Source organism: Entelurus aequoreus, linkage group LG11, assembly GCF_033978785.1.
Source record: "Entelurus aequoreus isolate RoL-2023_Sb linkage group LG11, RoL_Eaeq_v1.1, whole genome shotgun sequence".
In the NCBI taxonomy this organism is placed as follows: domain Eukaryota; kingdom Metazoa; phylum Chordata; class Actinopteri; order Syngnathiformes; family Syngnathidae; genus Entelurus; species Entelurus aequoreus.
Window position 1 is genome coordinate 70,571,628 of NC_084741.1, and position 19,928 is coordinate 70,591,555.

General features: G+C 39.9%; 1 protein-coding gene across 4 annotated transcripts in view; it reads left to right on the forward strand.

The window, feature by feature from the left end:
* LOC133660433 (hormone-sensitive lipase-like) overlaps positions 1-19,928 on the forward strand; it is a 242,021-nt gene that overhangs the window by 57,501 nt on the left and 164,592 nt on the right. For all 4 annotated transcript variants that reach the window (XM_062063930.1, XM_062063928.1, XM_062063929.1 and 1 more), the window contains 5 exons: positions 249-393; positions 5,184-5,411; positions 5,995-6,177; positions 7,853-8,031; positions 11,205-11,453. In XM_062063930.1, the coding sequence (XP_061919914.1) occupies positions 249-393; positions 5,184-5,411; positions 5,995-6,177; positions 7,853-8,031; positions 11,205-11,453 (984 nt within the window). The remainder of the gene's footprint in view (positions 1-248; positions 394-5,183; positions 5,412-5,994; positions 6,178-7,852; positions 8,032-11,204; positions 11,454-19,928) is intronic.

The window sequence follows — 19,928 nt, forward strand, 5'->3', positions numbered from 1 at the left end:
GAGAGGGCCAGCGATCCTTTGTCTAGACAGCAAGCCAGAAATGAGACAGACGACATCACAGGGACGAGTCATTTTCATAACTTTTATCCTCTTTAACTTTTGTCACCACTCTCTGCTCATCCCTTTTTTCTCTTTCTTGTGGCAGCTGTTGCCTCTCATCGCTTTAACAGCATATTGAAAATTCCCTTTGAAACTATAGTCTGTTATCCAATACCTGTACAGTACACTTGTGTTGTTGTTTTGTGCAGCCCTATCTCAAGAGCTGGTCCCAGGACCTCGGCGTCCCCATTCTGTCAGTGGACTACTCCCTGGCACCCGAGGCCCCCTTTCCACGGGCCCTAGAGGAGTGCTTCTACGCATACTGTTGGGCTCTGAAGAACCACCACCTACTTGGTACAGTACTTACAGCACACTCCCCTTGACACTCTTAACTTCTATATAACGTATATAAAAACTAGCAATTTTACTTGCCACACGAGAGCAACATTTATGTCTTTACAAAGACAATAATCCTGTTTTAATTGACCTTGAATGATGAATTTTTTATGATGTTCTAACAGTAACGTTTGCCTGGAGCCTGTGTATGGGTAGCAAATGTGAGAAAAATCTTTAATCTCCCTCACTTGTTTGCTCTGTTTTTAAGAGAAGAGGCACTGAAGCTTTGCCTTGAGGGTGTTTATGACATTATGACGGATAAACCTTCCTCATGGACATGATAGCCTGTGTCTGAGTATACACCCACCACTACATCTTAAAATGAAGCCAAGTACCATGCTAAGTGTCCTTAATCAGCTAAATTCTGGAACGGTGGTACCTCAACTTACAAGCACATTGTGTTCCACGACCAAGCTCATACCTCAAAAAGCTTTTGACAGCCGAGCCCTCTGAAATTATTAATATTGTTCAGCATTTACCTTGAGGACCGGACTAATGCGAGGTCTCCTTGGGGCTGCTTCTCTGTCTAGTGTTTCCAAGTCTACTTATCTGCCGATTATAAGCAACTTGTTTTTATAGAGCACATTTAAGTGACGCACCAGAGAAGTCAGAGTTGACAACAAGCGATATGTATGTCTGTACCAAAGGTAATGCTCGACCGTATGGTTTAATGAGTCCGGACCAAACAAAACAAATTGAAACATGGCAAAGACAGCATCTGTAGCTTCCCAATAATTTTATGGATAAATGTACCAAATATTTATCCATAAATGACCTACCAAACATTTATGTCTGTACCAAAGGTAATGCTTGACCATATGGTTTGATGAGTCAGGACCAAACAAAACAAATTGAAACATGGCAAAGACAGCATCTGTAGCTTCTCAATATTTTTATGGATACATGTTTGTACAAAATATTTATGTCTGTACCAAAGGTAATGCTCGACCATACGGTTTGATGAGTCAGGACCAAACAAAACAAATTGAAACATGGCAAAGACAGCATCTGTAGCTTCTCAATATTTTTATGGATACATGTTTGTACAAAATATTTATGTCTGTACCAAAGGTAATGCTCGACCATACGGTTTGATGAGTCAGGACCAAACAAAACAAATTGAAAGATGGCAAAGACAGCATCTGTAGCTTCTCAATATTTTTATGGATAAATGTTTGTACAAAAATATTTGTCTGTACCAAAGGTAATGCTCGACCATACGGTTTGAGGAGTCCGGACCAAACAAAACAAATTGAAACACGGCAAAGACAGCATCTGTAGCTTCTCAATATTTTTATGGATAAATGTTTGTACAAAATATTTATGTCTGTACCAAAGGTAATGCTCGACCATACGGTTTGATGAGTCAGGACCAAACAAAACAAATTGAAACATGGCAAAGACAGCATCTGTAGCTTCTCAATATTTTTATGGATACATGTTTGTACAAAATATTTATGTCTGTACCAAAGGTAATGCTCGACCATACGGTTTGATGAGTCAGGACCAAACAAAACAAATTGAAAGATGGCAAAGACAGCATCTGTAGCTTCTCAATATTTTTATGGATAAATGTTTGTACAAAAATATTTGTCTGTACCAAAGGTAATGCTCGACCATACGGTTTGAGGAGTCCGGACCAAACAAAACAAATTGAAACACGGCAAAGACAGCATCTGTAGCTTCTCAATATTTTTATGGATAAATGTTTGTACAAAATATTTATGTCTGTACCAAAGGTAATGCTCGACCATACGGTTTGAGGAGTCCGGACCAAACAAAACAAATTGAAACACGGCAAAGACAGCATCTGTAGCTTCTCAATATTTTTATGGATAAATGTTTGTACAAAATATTTATGTCTGTACCAACGGTAATGCTTGACCATACGGTTTCATGAGTCAGGACCAAACAAAACAAACTGAAAGATGGCAAAGACAGCATCTGTAGCTTCTCAATATTTTAATGGATAAATGTTTGTACAAAAATATTTATGTCTGTACCAAAGGTAATGCTGGACCATATGGTTTGATGAGTCTGGACCAAATAAAACAAATTGAAACATGGCAAAGACAGCATCTGTAGCTTCTCAATATTTTTATGGATAAATGTTTGTACAAAAATATTTATGTCTGTACCAAAGGTAATGCTCGACCATACAGTTTGAGGAGTCCGGACCAAACAAAACAAATTGAAACATGGCAAAGACAGCATCTGTAGCTTCTCAATATTTTTATGGATAAATGTTTGTACAAAAATATTTATGTCTGTACCAAAGGTAATGCTCGACCATACGGTTTGAGGAGTCCGGACCAAACAAAACAAATTGAAACACGGCAAAGACAGCATCTGTAGCTTCTCAATATTTTTATGGATAAATGTTTGTACAAAATATTTATGTCTGTACCAAAGGTAATGCTGGACCATATGGTTTGATGAGCCTGGACTGAAAATAAAACAAATTGAAACATGGCAAAGACAGCATCTGTAGCTTCTCAATATTTTTATGGATAAATGTTTGTACAAAATATTTATGTCTGTACCAACGGTAATGCTTGACCATACGGTTTCATGAGTCAGGACCAAACAAAACAAACTGAAAGATGGCAAAGACAGCATCTGTAGCTTCTCAATATTTTAATGGATAAATGTTTGTACAAAAATATTTATGTCTGTACCAAAGGTAATGCTGGACCATATGGTTTGATGAGTCTGGACCAAATAAAACAAATTGAAACATGGCAAAGACAGCATCTGTAGCTTCTCAATATTTTTATGGATAAATGTTTGTACAAAAATATTTATGTCTGTACCAAAGGTAATGCTCGACCATACGGTTTGAGGAGTCCGGACCAAACAAAACAAATTGAAACACGGCAAAGACAGCATCTATAGCTTCTCAATATTTTTATGGATAAATGTTTGTACAAAAATATTTATGTCTGTACCAAAGGTAATGCTGGACCATATGGTTTGATGAGTCTGGACCGAATAAAACAAATTGAAACATGGCAAAGACAGCATCTGTAGCTTCTCAATATTTTTATGGATAAATGTTTGTACAAAAATATTTATGTCTGTACCAAAGGTAATGCTCGACCATACGGTTTGAGGAGTCCGGACCAAACAAAACAAATTGAAACACGGCAAAGACAGCCTCTGTAGCTTCTCAATATTTTTATGGATAAATGTTTGTACAAAATATTTATGTCTGTACCAAAGGTAGTGCTCGACCATACGGTTTGATGAGTCAGGACCAAACAAAACAAATTGAAAGATGGCAAAGACAGCATCTGTAGCTTCTCAATATTTTTATGGATAAATGTTTGTACAAAAATATTTATGTCTGTACCAAAGGTAATGCTCGACCATACGGTTTGAGGAGTCCGGACCAAACAAAACAAATTGAAACACAGCAAAGACAGCATCTGTAGCTTCTCAATATTTTTATGGATAAATGTTTGTACAAAATATTTATGTCTGTACCAAAGGTAATGCTTGACCATACGGTTTCAGGAGTCAGGACCAAACAAAACAAACTGAAAGATGGCAAAGACAGCATCTGTAGCTTCTCAATATTTTAATGGATAAATGTTTGTACAAAAATATTTATGTCTGTACCAAGGGTAATGCTGGACCATATGGTTTGATGAGTCTGGACCAAGTAAAACAAATTGAAACATGGCAAAGACAGCATCTGTAGCTTCTCAATATTTTAATGGATAAATGTTTGTCGTTTGGGCATTTGTGACTTCATGCTGCAGACTCAGTGCTCGCAGAAAGGACATATTTTTTTAATGGTTTGTTCCTCAGATTTGATAGCCCGCCTTCTCTCCTATGCACTAGCCTTCTTAGTTTCGATGGTTGGCGGGCAGGATTGTGTCGATCTCTGAGAGGAGCTCAAGCGCGCACGTCAACTGTCGAGTCAAAACTTGTTTGTTTCTTGTGTAAACGAATCAGGTACAATAACTTGTAACAACATATTAACTCTTTATTGCTCAGACGGCATAACCCTGTCACAAATATTACTTAAACCAACAATTAAATGTCTCGTTACTTAAGGTATGAAATTACCCGTAAATTAAGGTATCACAGAACAAAGGTAGTGTAGGAGCCTAAATTCTGTTTAAGTCAAGTCGGTCATTTTAGTCAAAAAACTCCTACATTATGGCTCCCCGTCAGGGAATCGAACCCTGGTTGCTGAATAAACATAAAGCACCTTCCATAAAATGTAAATTAACTTAAGCAGCATTTAGGCTCCTACATTATGGCTCCCCTTCAGGGAATCGAACCCTGGTCTTCCGCTTGACAGGCGGAGATACTAGCAAGGTTTGTCAACTCTCAGCGGTGGATCACTCGGCTCGCGCGTCGATGAAGGACGCAGCAAGCTGCGAGAACTAATGTGAATGAACTTAAACAGCATTTAGGCTCCTACAGGTAGATTTTGGTCAACACACTTTCAGCACAGCGTTGTGTAGTTCTGCTACTGGATCTGATTAGATTGAGCAGTTGGGCAGAAAGAAATGCAGGTTATTTGGATGCAAATGCAATGTGCCTGCTTGAGCATGCAGTGTCAAAAATTGATTTCTATGAGACATTTTTGTAGGTTATAGCCACAGGGGAGACAACGCACATTTACGTTTGTTTTACACACTTTTTATGTAGTTTTTAGCACCTCTGTGGCACTCATGAAACAGCAACGTTTCCCTCTTTTCCCATCTTGTCACCTACCGCAACAATATTTCCAGGCTGGACCGGAGAGAAGGTTTGTCTGGCGGGCGACAGTGCCGGAGGCAACCTGTGCGTGACGACGTCGATGCGTGCTGCGGCCTACGGCGTCCGAATGCCAGATGGCATCGTGGCTGCCTACCCGGCCACCCTGCTGACCGCCTACGCCTCGCCCTCCCGTCTGCTCACCCTCATGGATCCCTTGCTGCCGCTGAGTGTTCTCTCCAGGTGTCTCAGCGCCTACTCAGGTGCGTGTCCTGCTGTAGGATGCAGGTTTTTGTTTTTGATGTGCACCATTTATAACGTCCTCAGCTTCCTTTACCAGTTTTACGTTATAATGAGCAATGTTTTAAAGGGTAAATTATTCCTCTGTGCTGCCCTTGCTTTAGGTTTTAATGATCGTATTCATCACAGAGGTTTGTCTGCCCTCGTGAAATCTAAATAATTTCTTTCCTTAGCGAGAGTTGTGATTGTAAAACTGGCAAATCCTCTTATTAGCATTTATATTGTTCTCCAAATGTGCTTATTGTGGCATGTAAATAACCAGGACCCGCAGAAACGTTTGTCTGACAAGTGGGGACAACAGCGGACGACCATATTAATTAAGCCTATCAAGGAAATTGTCTTTACTTTGTTTACGGGCAATAACTATCACTTTGTTATTCCCTCCTCGTTGTTATCTGCACTAATAACAAATTGCCTTTTGCAACATTGAATCAGCACATTTATTTACTATTGCAGCGTTTTCCTTTTATCACCTTCCCAGTTTTTATGTTAAAACTCCCCACACCCTCTTTAATGTAATGCCCCCTCACTCGTCTCTTGGTCCAGGTAATGAGCCGCAGACGGAGAAGCAGGTGGAGAAGGAGAGCACACTCAGCATGGTGAGGAGGGACACGGCGCTGCTGCTGCGAGACTTTCGACAGGGAGCGTCCAACTGGATCCACTCTTTACTGGACTCCAACAGGGCCGCCATCCCCTCCAGCACGGATGTAGAGTCAGGGGAAACCACTGGTAAAGCCGTGCAAAAAGTGTAGTTCAAATATGTTTGCGTTTGTTGCACCCTTAATTACAGTGTCTTAATGAGAGCAACATGTTTTATTCAGATAATTATTTGATCTAAAAAGAGCCGCCTCTTTCCTTTCCTTAACAGCTCTTACATTTTTTGTTGTTGCTGAATTTACTTTATCACCAACAATAATGTAAAATTATGAGCTGAATTAATTAATGATGCTACAAACAATTTATTTTTATGTACAAAAACAAACTTAACTGTTTATTAAGGGTGACAGTAGCGGTACAAACGCATGCACCTTCATTACTATCAGCTTTAATCGTTTTTTCTTCCCATTGCACTGATGGGTAAATCATTTTATTTAAGTCCGTGCATGTTGGAGCGTGTTCAAAATAGTTTTCTTACACATGCTAGACTCTGCTTTTTAGTAGAGATGTCCGATAATGGCTTTTTTGCCAATATCCGATATTCCGATATTGTCCAACTCTTAATTACAGAGTCCGATATCAACCGATACCGATATATACAGTCGTGGAATTAACACATTATTATGCCTAATTTTGTTGTGATGCCCCGCTGGATGCATTAAACAACGTAACTTTACCATGAATTGATTAACGTGGACCCCGACTTAAACAAGTTGAAAAACTTATTTGGGTGTTACCATTTAGTGGTCAATTGTACGGTATATGTACTGTACTGTGCAATCTACTAATACAAGTTTCAATCAATCAATCAATCAAAAACAAGGTTTTCCAAAATAAGAGAACAACTTCAACTCCAGTTATGGATAAAAGTGGCTGTTGATCAAGTATGCCTTGCATTCACTTGTGTGTGCGTGTATAAGCCGCATATATTATGTGACTGGGCCGGCACGCTGTTTGTATGGAGGAAAAGCGGACGTGACGACAGGTTGTAGAGGACGCTAAAGGCAGTGTCTTTAAGGCATGCCCTCAAAAATGTCGTCCGGGTGGAAATCGGGAAAATGGTTGCCCCGCGAGCTTTTCGGGAGGGGCACTGAAATTCGGGAGTCTCCCGGGAAAATCGGGAGGTTGAAACCGATACCGATAATTTCCGATATTACATTTAAAAGCATTTATCGGCCGATACAGGCCGATATTATCTCTAAACAGACGCATAAGTCCTCATTACATTTTAACAAAAGTGTATGCAACAGAAAGTAAGCAGCAATTAACAGTAAGTTATCAAATAGATTAATCATAGTTTTGAGAAAGTAATACAACCACAAATAATGCAACGTGTTACCGCATACATCAACAGCTAAATAAGGAGCCTTTGTAACCTGTTATGAAATGTTTTTTATTATCATTTACATAGCAAATAATAATATTGTGATGTGTATCGTTATCGCAGGAGGTTGCGATTATTATCCATCCCTAATCCCAATCAGAGGCCAGCTCCAGTCATTCGCTCGCAAAAGACATCGCTAATCTTTATTTAGGGTCCACTTATTTTCTCCCTGTTGGATTTCACTTGTGTAAATCAATTCATATCATTTCCCCTCACTGGAACAAGAGGTATCTTGACATTAATTGTTCATTACCGCAACCATAAATTTCCCCGATGACCCCTTAGCCAGATCCCCCCCCTCGCAGTTTATTTATACGGGTGCCACTTTAAGCCTCCCATTGAATTTCTGTTTCCTTGTCTCAGACGTGGTGAGGAAGAGCGTGTCAGAGACGTCCATCTGCTCTCCTCACGTGGACCCCCCAGCGTCCTCGGAGCCCACAAACCTCCACACTGGCAAATTATCTGGGAAGAGCCAGACATGCCAGGACCTGGGAACCCATAATTCCACCTCCCACTGTGCACCACTCCTGTCTGAACGCAATGTAGGTCACACTGCTATTCTTGTTTGATTCTGTCCGGATGAAGTGAACCTTTTATTTCAAAGAGCTAAAAGGAAGTTGTATTCATGAACAAAATTGAACTGCTTGGACTACAAAAAATTGAGCAGAAATGTGTACTTTAACTAGAACAAATGATACTGACATGCCTGTCAATTACATGCTTTAGAGCAGAGGTGTCCAAACCTTCTCCACTGAGGGCCATACACTGAAAAATTAAACCATGTGACGGCCATTTAGATATTTTTAATTTTCAAAACCAATCCAATATGCAGATTTTTTTTTACCTTTAGCCCCAGTCATATATCCATCCATCCATTTTCTACCGCTTGTCCCTCTCGGGGTCGCGGGGGGTGCTGGAGCCTATCTCAGCTGCATTCGGGTGGAAGTTGCCAGGTACACACACAGTTGCCGTGTGCGGGGACGGCGTGGCGCAGTTGGAAGAGTGGCTGTGCCAGCAACCTGAGGGTTCCTGGTTCAATCCCCACCTTCAAGATTCAAGATTGTTTATTGTCATATGCACAGTTAAACAGACAGTTTGCCGTACAATGAAAATCTTACTTTGCTAGTCCACCCTTCAACAAGTCACACGGTACTTAGCTAAAATAAAAATAAAAATGTATATACAAGGCACAGTAAGTAACATAAGATAACAAACAGCTGATGGAACGGGAGGGAAAAGGATGGAACGGGAGGGAAAGGACATTGAGTGGGGACTTAAGGTGCCGGCAGCACTGCAGATGTCTGTGTATCTCGGACGCGAGAAGCTCGTCGCAAAGAGAGAGAGAAAGGGAGGAAGGAGAGAGGCAGCGTCTACAGGTGCAGCGCACGCTGCTTGGCATGGGGGAATTCCGCCCTCAATGAAGACTCCCAGGTTTGATGGCAAGGCGAACTGGGAGGCATTTCATCCCACTTCTGACACCAATTGTAGCGTCCAGAAGAAGTGCACACCAAGTCTGACGCTCTTTTTAAACTTTTATTGAGCAACCTATACTAACACAGCTCAACTTATCTCGTTCTTTCCACACGCACGTCTATCCTCACTCCTCATTTCCGCAACAGCAACGCTTCCTCCTTCTTCGCCAATCACCTTACAGGCGTGCTACGTTCACAACAAAGAGGATGCAGGATAAAGTGACAGAAATTGAAATTTTTGCATTGTATTATACATCAGGAAGTGTTGTGTAAGAATGTGTTAAAAATAAAAGCATTATAAGCCATCTGCTTTTGTATAAAGATAAGTTAGGTTAAATGAAAATATTATTATTATTATTATTATTTATCTTACGGTATATCAAAAATAATTTGAGCAAAATTTAATTGAAATATTGTCGTGTGGCCCTCCAGCAGTGCTCGGGTTGCTCATGCGGCCCCCGGTAAAAATGAATTGCCCACCCCTGCTTTAAGAGGTCAATATTTCATAACAACATTGATTTTGATTCATTATTATTTTTTGAAGAAAAAAACAGCCTGCATGTCAGCTTTGTGTTATTAGTCAACGTTGCAACTTGTTCTTGTTACATTTCACCTCTCTGCTATTTTATTCCACTTGTTTGGTTATTTAATAGTATTTTTAGAACGTGTCATGGGCCGTTAATTAGCCACACTTTGGACACCTCTGCTTTAGAGACATCGTCACAGGTTTAGAATCAATAGAAAAATGGTAAATGACTTGTCCCATCCTTGCCACTGGAAAGATGTTTTGCTTAATGACGGCCATGTTTTTCCACTATGACAAACCACGTGCTTGTCAGTTCCCTTAAGGTGTGTACCAAATTTTGTGGGGATTTGGCAAAATGCTCTCCAGCTACAGTGGATGTTATGTGGAGCACTTTGAGCTCTGTGAGAAATTCAAAGTCAGTAGTGTTGTATTTCTCGGAAAAGTCATAATAGCCGTGAGGGGTAAACGCTTTAACTCATTTTGAACTTAACCTATTTGTGACCTGTGCTGGCAAAATGAGCCACAATGAGGAAATTTCAAAAACTGAGTTATTGATATTCACGCATTCTCCATCTAAAGACCTTCAAAATGATATATGGTTTGTTGGAATCGGACAGAAAATGACCGAGTTACATCCGATTGAAGTCGACCAAGTTTGAGGGTCCGTTTTGAGAAAAAACAGCTTAAAGTTTACTGTTCCAGAACAGAATGTTCCAAAACAAAACTCCATAGCAACCATACCTTAAAAGTCCTTGTAGCAACACCAAAATTGGTACAATTAAAGTCAAATCCCATGTCTAAAGGAAAAATATATACTCAACTCTATTGAAAACGGTTATGTATCGTACAAAAATTTCAACACTGTTATGTCACAATTTTTTTGTTCACTGGTCAGTTTGTCAGCTGGTCAGCTATCCGTAATATTCCTGACCAGCAGCACTAAGAAGATTCGCCGACTGCAGTGAATTTAGCGCACTTGCAACCGCCTGTGTACCCTCTCCACCTTCTAAATCCATTACGGAATGTAAAACAGTCTAACTTATCCACAGAAATAATAATTAAATGTTCGAAAATCACCTTTTTTCACCAAATATTCCGCTCGAATTACTGTGTTGTTTTTCATCAGGGCGCTGCCATGATACCACAATGCACCGCGCGGGGGGATTCAACCAATGAGGGTACGCCTCACAGCGACTGGTGTTCCGGTTAGCAACAAGCCGGATTTGTTTACGTCGGGACAGGTTTAAAAACTCGAATTATATTGGTTCAGAATGGCGTCATCGGGAATTCCATGCTCATTTTTAGAAAGTACGTAAACTTGGCGTCACAATGATAGCAAATATGGCTAGGGGGATTCCCCCTTATTGCCGCGAGTGAGTGTTGAAAACACTGATTTTCTCAAGGAATTTTAACACAAAGGACTAATTTCTGAAGACATACCTCGTACAAAACCTTCAAATAAAGGTGATTTAAGATGTTTTCTTGCTATTTCGATGATTGGGACCGCTAGATTGTGGCTTTATGGACTCATTTTTGTGAAAATCTCAATTTCAACCAAGATACATTTTTTTCACTTATTTGCCTGTAGGTCAAAATTAGCTTGTGCGTATTCAGACTCATTTTGCCAGCACGGGTCACATTTGTGTGCAGCGGTGGAATAAGCGGTAGAAAATGGATGGATGGATGTTGACTGACTTACACTTAACTCTTCCTGCAGCCCGAACACGTCAGTTTCTCCATCTCCAGTGAACCTGATACCCCTTTTCTTGGCCATCTGTCGTCCGTGGCCATACCGCCCTCTGGAGGCGAGGATGGATCAGAGTTCCCGCTGGGCTTTGAGCCCCTGCGCTCGGAGCAGCTGTCTGAGATGAAGTTGCTCAGTTCGCCGGTGGTCAAGGACCCCTTCTGCTCCCCTCTGCTGGCCCCCGATAGCATGCTGAAAACTCTCCCGCCTGTTCACCTCGTGGTAAGTTGCAGCTGGAAGATTTCCAGTACACATATGTACACAAATGCTAGAAGATTATCACCCCTTTGGGTGATTAGTGTTCACAAGTCTGCGCATTAAAGAGCTTGAATAACTGGGATGGACTAATGCTATAGCGAGCAGCCCACGCCTTCAAGTCTGCTAATGTTCTCATCATGCTGTCTGCATATATTTGCTAGAAAATTAGCAATACGTCGGGATTTCCATAAACTGACCATGAAGTTGCCTGATGAGGTTTGAATGTAGGGTTTAATTTCGTCAAAATTGTTTATGAAACTCTGGTGGTCTTTCAGGGGTGATGAATTGAGCATAATTATCTATCTTGATATGTGATGCAATTCTGTGCCAGTTTTTAAAATTAAGACCAGCATTTCTGATGGACCCAAGGAACGATATAAAAAAAACCAGGGATGTTCTGATCAATATTTTTGGCTCCGAATCAAATGTGATTTTGAGTCCTGATTTGATACATGGACAATAGATTTGTAGAACTGGACTTTTTTTAGAGCAAGGAACTAAAATACAACAACACATTTTTGTAAATATTATTTTAATACATTTATAATTGTGTAGTTTTGTTGCAGTGTTTCCCATAAACTGCCAAGATACCTGTGGCGGTGGGGGCGTGGCTATGGGTGTGGTCACCATGAAATCATCGAGTAATTTGCATAATTTACTACAATGATATGATTTTCTCTAAAAAGGCTCAAAAAATGTATACTTACTAATTAATAATAACAGTTTTGTTTTAAACGTCCATCCATCCATCCATCCATTTTACAATATAATTACAACACTTTATGTACATATTTATATACAGATTTGAACAATAAGTTATTCACTGAAATATATTTATTAATTGTGGTTCTTACAAAAAATATATCTTAATATAATATAAAAGCTAAAATGTCTCTTAAAGCTCTGCCCCTTTTAATTAGTGCATACTAAATAATTTAACTTTAGCCTACTACTACAACCATATTATTTACCAGCAACATAAAGTGAAACAGAGGCAGAGGTGTCCTGCCACAGTCAGTAACAAATAAACAGAAAACAGTAGTGGTGGTAGATAGACACAAAGCTTCATCAAACATCTGATCCACTGAACAAAGAGCTCCAAAAATCTTGATCCTACACTTCTCTTTTGTAAAGTAAATCTGAACAGCCGATATGGGCATCTACATCAACTATATGATTTGCCTGAGAAGCTGGACAGGACACAAAAAAAACAAAACTATTTGTGGCGGCCTTAATTCTTTCGTGGTGGGCCGCCACAAATAAATGAATGTGTGGGAAACACTGTGTTGTAAATCAGATGATGTATTAAATGTGGGGTATTGAATGCTACATACCATATTTTTCGGATTATAAATCAGTTTTTTTCATAGTTTGGCCGGAGGTGTGACATATACTCCAGAGCGATTTATGTGTGAAATTATTAACACATTACCGTAAAATATCAAATAATATTATTTATCTCATTCGCGTAAGAGACTGAGCAAATGTCCGCAATCGTCACACACACGTCAACCAATAAGAATTCGGCGGGGGCGAGTCACGGCAGAAGTGCATTGTGGGTCATGGGATGCTAACTGCTGCTACATCCGTAGCTATTAAAATGGATTATTTCAACATTGGCGGTAACTTATAAAAACTGAAAAGGGCTGAAAATGGCACCGAAAAGGAAATCATATACTGCAGATTACAAGCTGGACGTAGTGAAATATGCAGCAGAAAACGGCGATCGAGTAGCAGAAAGCAAGGAAACGGCGCATACCAGAGGCGACACCGGGGAGGAAGATTTCATGGGATTTAGCGATCGGGAGTGACAGATTGTTTGGTAAACGTATAGCATGTTCTATATGTCATAGTTATTTGAATGACTCTTACCATAATATGTTACGTTAACATACCAGGCACGTTCACAGTTGGTTATTTATGCGTCGTATAACGTACACTTATTCAGCCTGTTGCTCACTATTCTTTATTTATTTTAAATTGCCTTTCAAATGTCTATTCTTGGTGTTGGATTTTGTGAAATAAATTTCCCCCAAAAATGCGACTTATACTCCAGTGCGACGTATATGTTTTTTTCCCTTCTTTATTGTGCATTTTCGGTCGGTGTGACGTATACTCCGGAGCGACTTATAGTCCGAAAAATACGGTACATGTTTTCAACAAAATAAAGTGGCTAGTGCACAATAACTAAACAAAAGCAAAAACTACTATTGGCTCCCATTTAAATGATTTGGGATTTGCCCTCAACCCCTTTCTGTATCCAGAGACCTAAGTGTCTTTGAGTTTAACAATAACAAAAAAAACACCTTAAAATGTTTTCGTTTTAATACGAACAAAAAATATATATATATCGATCTAATCACTTTAGTATGATTTATTTATTGATACTCTACACTAGGTATCGATAGTATTGACATCCAGATCAATGACTCCTACTTTACATTGAAGCTTTAGCGGTTAGCTTGTTGTGACGTCCTGCTTGGTGCGTGTAAAATGCCATATTTTTCCTCTAGTCCTCCGGTGATTGGCAGAAAGGTAATTTCCCGCCATGTGGTGAGGATTAGTATCTGCTTTCAAATTTGAGAATGGTGTTCTGGCAAGACACGCACCCTCCTGGAATTCACGCACTTATTGCATGTGTGTAACAAGGAATTCGGAAATATAATATGTGGCTCCTTGAGTGTACATCCCTTTTCAAGAGAGTTTTCATGAGAGTACAATCTTTGGCCATGTAAACACTGGGAGAAAGGTGTGGTAAAGATCGACTAGGCTCAGCAACTCTTCAGACGACCGTCGATCAGTTAAAAAAGGCAAATATCTGGCCCCGATCCGATACTATGATCGGGATATCTTTAATGATAAAAAACTGTTAACATATTCAAGCGTTTAAACATACAGTTGTGATATTTTGAAAGCATCATATTTTTTTCCATCTTTTTAATAGATGCCACAATTAGTCGCAGGGTGCCTGACCAAATTAGGACAAAGAAACACCTCTTTTTGCATCGGTAAAACACAGTTAGTAAATGTAATGACCTATGTTTGCAGATGCTATGGTTTAAACATTAGGCTTTAAAAAAAATTACCTCTGAGCCCATTTAATTTCCAGTCAAAAGAGCAGCGACTCCGGACATTAACAGTCTCTAGGATGTACCGCATTTTTTAAATGATGTGTCTACGCAATCTGCTAAATAGTTTTGGGGTCCACGTTTCCAGAAAGCTAAGGACCAGCGGGCCAGACTTCTCTCTTCAATATTACTTTAATTTTGTATATTCCAGAGAGCCAGCAGTTGACATTTTGATTTTGGCTATTTATTTTGTCTGAGTTACGATATTCAGAAAATAATAGCCCTATACTTTAGGGGTGCACAACAAAATAGACTCACATGCGAATCGTGATTCTTCTTTATCTCGATTTATAATTTTCAAAAAATCAACTTGAAAAATAAATACTTTATATACATATTTAGAATATATTAATGTATTTTTAAAGGAATTCAGAATACATTTTTTAAAATACTTTTCAAGCCATCACCATGCAACCAGGAGTTATCTTGCAACCTGTTTTGAAACTGTGTCAGTATAATTATACCAAAAAATACATTGTGAGAATCGTGTTGAATCGAGAACAGATTCTGAATCTAATTATCACCCCATGAATCGGAATGAAAGATGCCCAAAGATTTACACCCCTACTCAGAGCTGGCCTCACCTGACTCTCGCCAGATCATTGTAGTTCACTGAGCTGTGTGGAGCTCAGCGAACTACAAGGATCTGGCGAGAGTCAGGTTAAGCTGGCCCAAGACATAAGCGAAGTAAGCGGCTGCTTAGGGCCCCGCGGCCACTAGGGGGCCCCAAAGAGTACATGTTTATTTACATTCTTTAAAGACAAGTGATGGATGGATGGATGGAATTCCAGTTAATGGACTTCCACACAACAGCCTGCCAGTTGTCTACAGTGCGACAATATATATGACCCAATGCAAACAACTTTCCCCACTCCTGGTGTAAATTAACTATAACCAGCACATAAAGTCAACACACGGTCGCACATTACACACATCCTGCTCATTTGTGTACATTATAAGACACGTGTATATATAATTTAAAATTACACAAATCATTATAGGGCATGATGTGTAATATATGCAAAACTCTCTCCACACTTCCCCATGTTTGGCGCAGTTTAGCTGCTCTATATTTGTGATTGATTACAAAACTTTAGGGAAGTTGTCAGGAAAGTAAACAAGGTAGGAATGGGACTTTCACATCCTCTTAATATTTAATGTTTTATTGTTTATATTTCATCTGGCATTGTAGTCACAGTGTGGGGGGAGGGGGGCTTGCTGAGGTTAAAGTAGTTGAAGTACTGTGTTGTTCAGTCTGCTATGGCTTGCTTAGTCAATGCAAACTGAAGTGTTATTTTGGTACAAAAGATTGTCACAATCAACGCTTGCTGTGTGGCGAAAAAAGTGTGTGTGTGTGTGTGTGTGTGTGTGTGTGTGTGTGTGTGTGTGTGTGTGTGTGTGTGTGTGTGTGTGTGTGTGTGTGTGTGTGTGTGTGTGTGTGTGTGTGTGTGTGTGTGTGTGTGTGTGTGTGTGTGTGTTCTGGCAATGCTTACTTAATGGGGACATCGCTCTGTTTACACAGTCACCTTTTAGGGACCTCTGACAGTATGGGGACAAAAAAACAGGTCCCCTAAAGGGAAACCTTTTTAAATGATAGTCAGATCCATTCTGAAGATGCCTAAGTGAAAATTGAAACATTTGTTATCCTGGCATTAATAGTACTGTGATTCTGTATGGTATCCATCCTTAGTTAAAATTAATATATTTTTCCAAAAACAAAATCTGGTTTAGTGTTCCTTAGGATGACATTTTCATACAGCATGATTATAGAACATTATTACCTTAAAGTATGATTCACATTCAGAATGTTCCATCCTTCTATATATGGTAGTTGGAGTTGCAGACAACTTCATTACTGCTAAATAGCAGTTGTCAGTAATGTCACAGAAGATGCAGGATTTGCTTTAACATTTAAGTGGTGAAACTTCCTATAAGAGGACAGTTGTAGTGCTGTATTCTGAGGATCGTCATATTTAATTTGAACTTTTTTTTTTTTTAAATGGTCCTCAGTAGTCGCGTACACATTTGTGTGAATTATGCAAAATTATTTAAATTTGGTCCCCATGAACCATATTAACTATTTTTCCCCAGGGTCCCCAGTAAGAATGATCAGCACATTACTTCATCAATCCAGAGATTTAAAGATGTGTATGAGCTAACTGGGCAGTGACCTTTTTACCAAATTTTTTTTATGCCTCCACAACCTGTAGAAAGGGTGGTCCCCACAAGTGATGATCAAAAACTTGGTCCCCATTCCAAATGATAACAAAACCAGTATGTGTGTGTGTCCACATAATAGCCTATTGGTGATTACCTGTATTCTTTCATGTTTGGCAAACCTCCCTCTTCAATTTGGTCTGAAATGAATATGCAGACTTCAAGCATTGCCGTCGCAGAACATTCGGTAACATTCAAAAAAACGTTATGTAACGTTTCGCGAATCGAAAAAATGCTTGCCGTTTGCACCAATATGGAACCAAAAAGCGACCCAAATGCACCCTCTGGGTAACGTTATTTTCCCGAAGAGGCTAACATAATCACAACGTTCTGGGAACCAAAATGGTTAGCTGGGTTATTTGCAAAAAACATCTGTGTAAATGTGATCACAATCACTCTGAGACAACGCACATAGATGAATAAATAATATTAAAAAAACAACTGAAATTAGTGTAGTGATTTTGATATCAAATGTATTTACTTTACACACCTACATTTACATTTAAACCATTTGTTTTACCTTGTTTCTGGTTTAAAAAAAAGCTAGTCAAAGATCATATATTATATCATGGCAACACTTTCAATCAATCAATCAATGTTTATTCATATAGCCCTAAATCACAAGTGTCTCAAAGGGCTGCACAAGCCACAACGACATCCTCAGTACAGAGCCCACATACGGGCAAGGAAAAACTCACCCCAGTGGGACGTCGGTGAATGACTATGAGAAACCTTGGAGAGGACCGCATTAACTTTAAACTTTAACGTTTTTAGGAATCTGATATAAAAATTTCGGTCTTTTCCAAGTTTTTTTAATTGAACTTGCGGGCTCTCATTTACGGTAAATAGTCATAATTTAAAATGATCTTATACTATGTGAAGACAGATTTGCAAGACTCCCAAAATACAACACGGAACGACACAGGAGGTCCTTCATACCGACAGCATACTGTATAATGCATATGTTCCTTCTTGACTGTACTTAAATGTAGAATATATGTATAATACATTTATATTATTCACATGTGAATAATGCTGTATAGTATTTATTGTCTATTGTGAGCGAACTGTGGTACTGAATTTCCCCCAGGGATCAATAAAGTACTTTCTATTCTAAATGTGCCATTTGAAAAAGTGCTTATCAGAAGAAAACTTTCTATAATAATATCCAAAACTGCAAACAACGGGTTGTGCATAAACCGTCCATCAAACAAGCCTACAAGATAGTGTTTGTCCTTTTTAAAATGGCTCCTGTGAGTCAGTGAGAAGGTAAATATGGCTCGGACAAAAGAGAGATGGCCACTCGCTTCCTTTTTTTCCATCCCTTCATTAAGATGCTTGACATGTCCGCAGCGAATCTGAATGTGCTTTTCATCGCCCTCACCCCTCTCAGGCTTGTGCTCTGGACCCCATGCTGGATGACTCCGTCATGTTTGCCAAGCGCCTGAGGAACATCGGGAAGCCCGTCACGCTGTGCGTGGTGGACGACCTCCCCCACGGCTTCCTCAGCCTATCGCAGCTCTCCAAGGAGACCAGGGAGGCCAGCAATGTGTGCGCCGAGCGAATCCGCGCCGTCTTCACTCAAGAGGAGACGCCCCCGGAGCCGCGCAAGCACCGCAAGCTGGAACGAACCGACAGGGGCGTGCTGGCCCCCTCCGAGGGCGCGGCGACCCTCTTTGACAGAGGTGAGCTGGACGAAGGGCTGGGGGCTAAAACCACTGAAGGTTTTATAACTGTTGCTCAAAGCAGCGCTGACATTCGGGGTGTGGAGGCTTAGATCGACTAAAAGACTCCAGTTCATACCAGCAGCAAAAATCACTGGAGACAAAAGCCCCTTTAATACTGCCTGGAAAGGCCAGACTTTTTTTTTGCCTGTTGCTAGTCTTTATAAATGGCAATGACACTTAATGGGGTCACTTTCTAGCATCTTGAGGTAGTATCAGAGCCGTAACACACGCTACCTGTGTATAAAGGTATTCCGCAATCCTGGGACCTTTTGTGTTGAAAGCAATTGTCTCTGTCCGTCAAGTATTCACGTGATTATGTTGCTGTGTGACAGCACCATGTCCTGCTTTGCAGATCAATTCTACTGTTATGGCTAAGGATGATGTTCGAAACCGGTTCTCCCGATTGTTCGATAAGAAAAGAACCGATTCCATGGATTCGAATCCCTTTTTGAGAACCGGTTCCCGTTATCAAAGCCAGTATACCGTATTCTCGCGACCGTATTAAAAGTCGCCGTGTCAGTTACGGGTGCTATTTCTGCATAAATAAGGCGTATTTTTGGGCGCAGGCATGGTTAAATATACGCTATCTTAAAACATACGCTAGCATGCATGGACCCTGTTTTGAAAAGGCAGCAGGAGCAAAGCTGAGTTCGGTTGTACTTTACTGAAGTACTTATCAATGTACTTGCGTTATTTTTTTAATCAATCCTCATCCACAAATCCATCAAAGTCCTCATCTTCTGTGCCCGAAATGAACAGCTGGGCAAGTTCTCCATCAAACACGCCAGATTCCCTCTCCTCATTTTCAAAGTCAGTCTCGTTGTCCATTAGCACAGCAAGCTAGCACAACAGTACCGTATTTTTCGGAGTATAAGTCGCTAAGAAGGAAAAAACATATAAGTCGCACTGGAGTATAAGTCGCATTTTTTGGGGGAAATTTATTGGATAAAACCCAACACCAAGAATAGACATTTGAAAGGCAATTTAAAATACCGTATTTTCCGCACTATAAGGCGCACCGGATTATAAGGCGCACCTTCAATGAATGGCATATTTCAAAACTTTGTTCACATATAAGGTGCACCGGATTATAAGGCGCACCTATGCATCCATTAGATGGAGCTGCGCTAAAGGGAATGTCAACAAAACAGTCAGATAGGTAATAGAGTACAGACCAGCGTTCTAACAACTCTGTTCACTCCCAAAATGAATAAACAGCTGATTTACTCGTGTTACGGTAAATCAAACGTGCAATCACAAAATAGTAACACTCAAAATAGTGCAGAGCAATAACAGTATCAATAACTCAACGTTGTTCAAACGTTAATGTCACACAACATTGATTGATTGATTGATTGATTGATTGA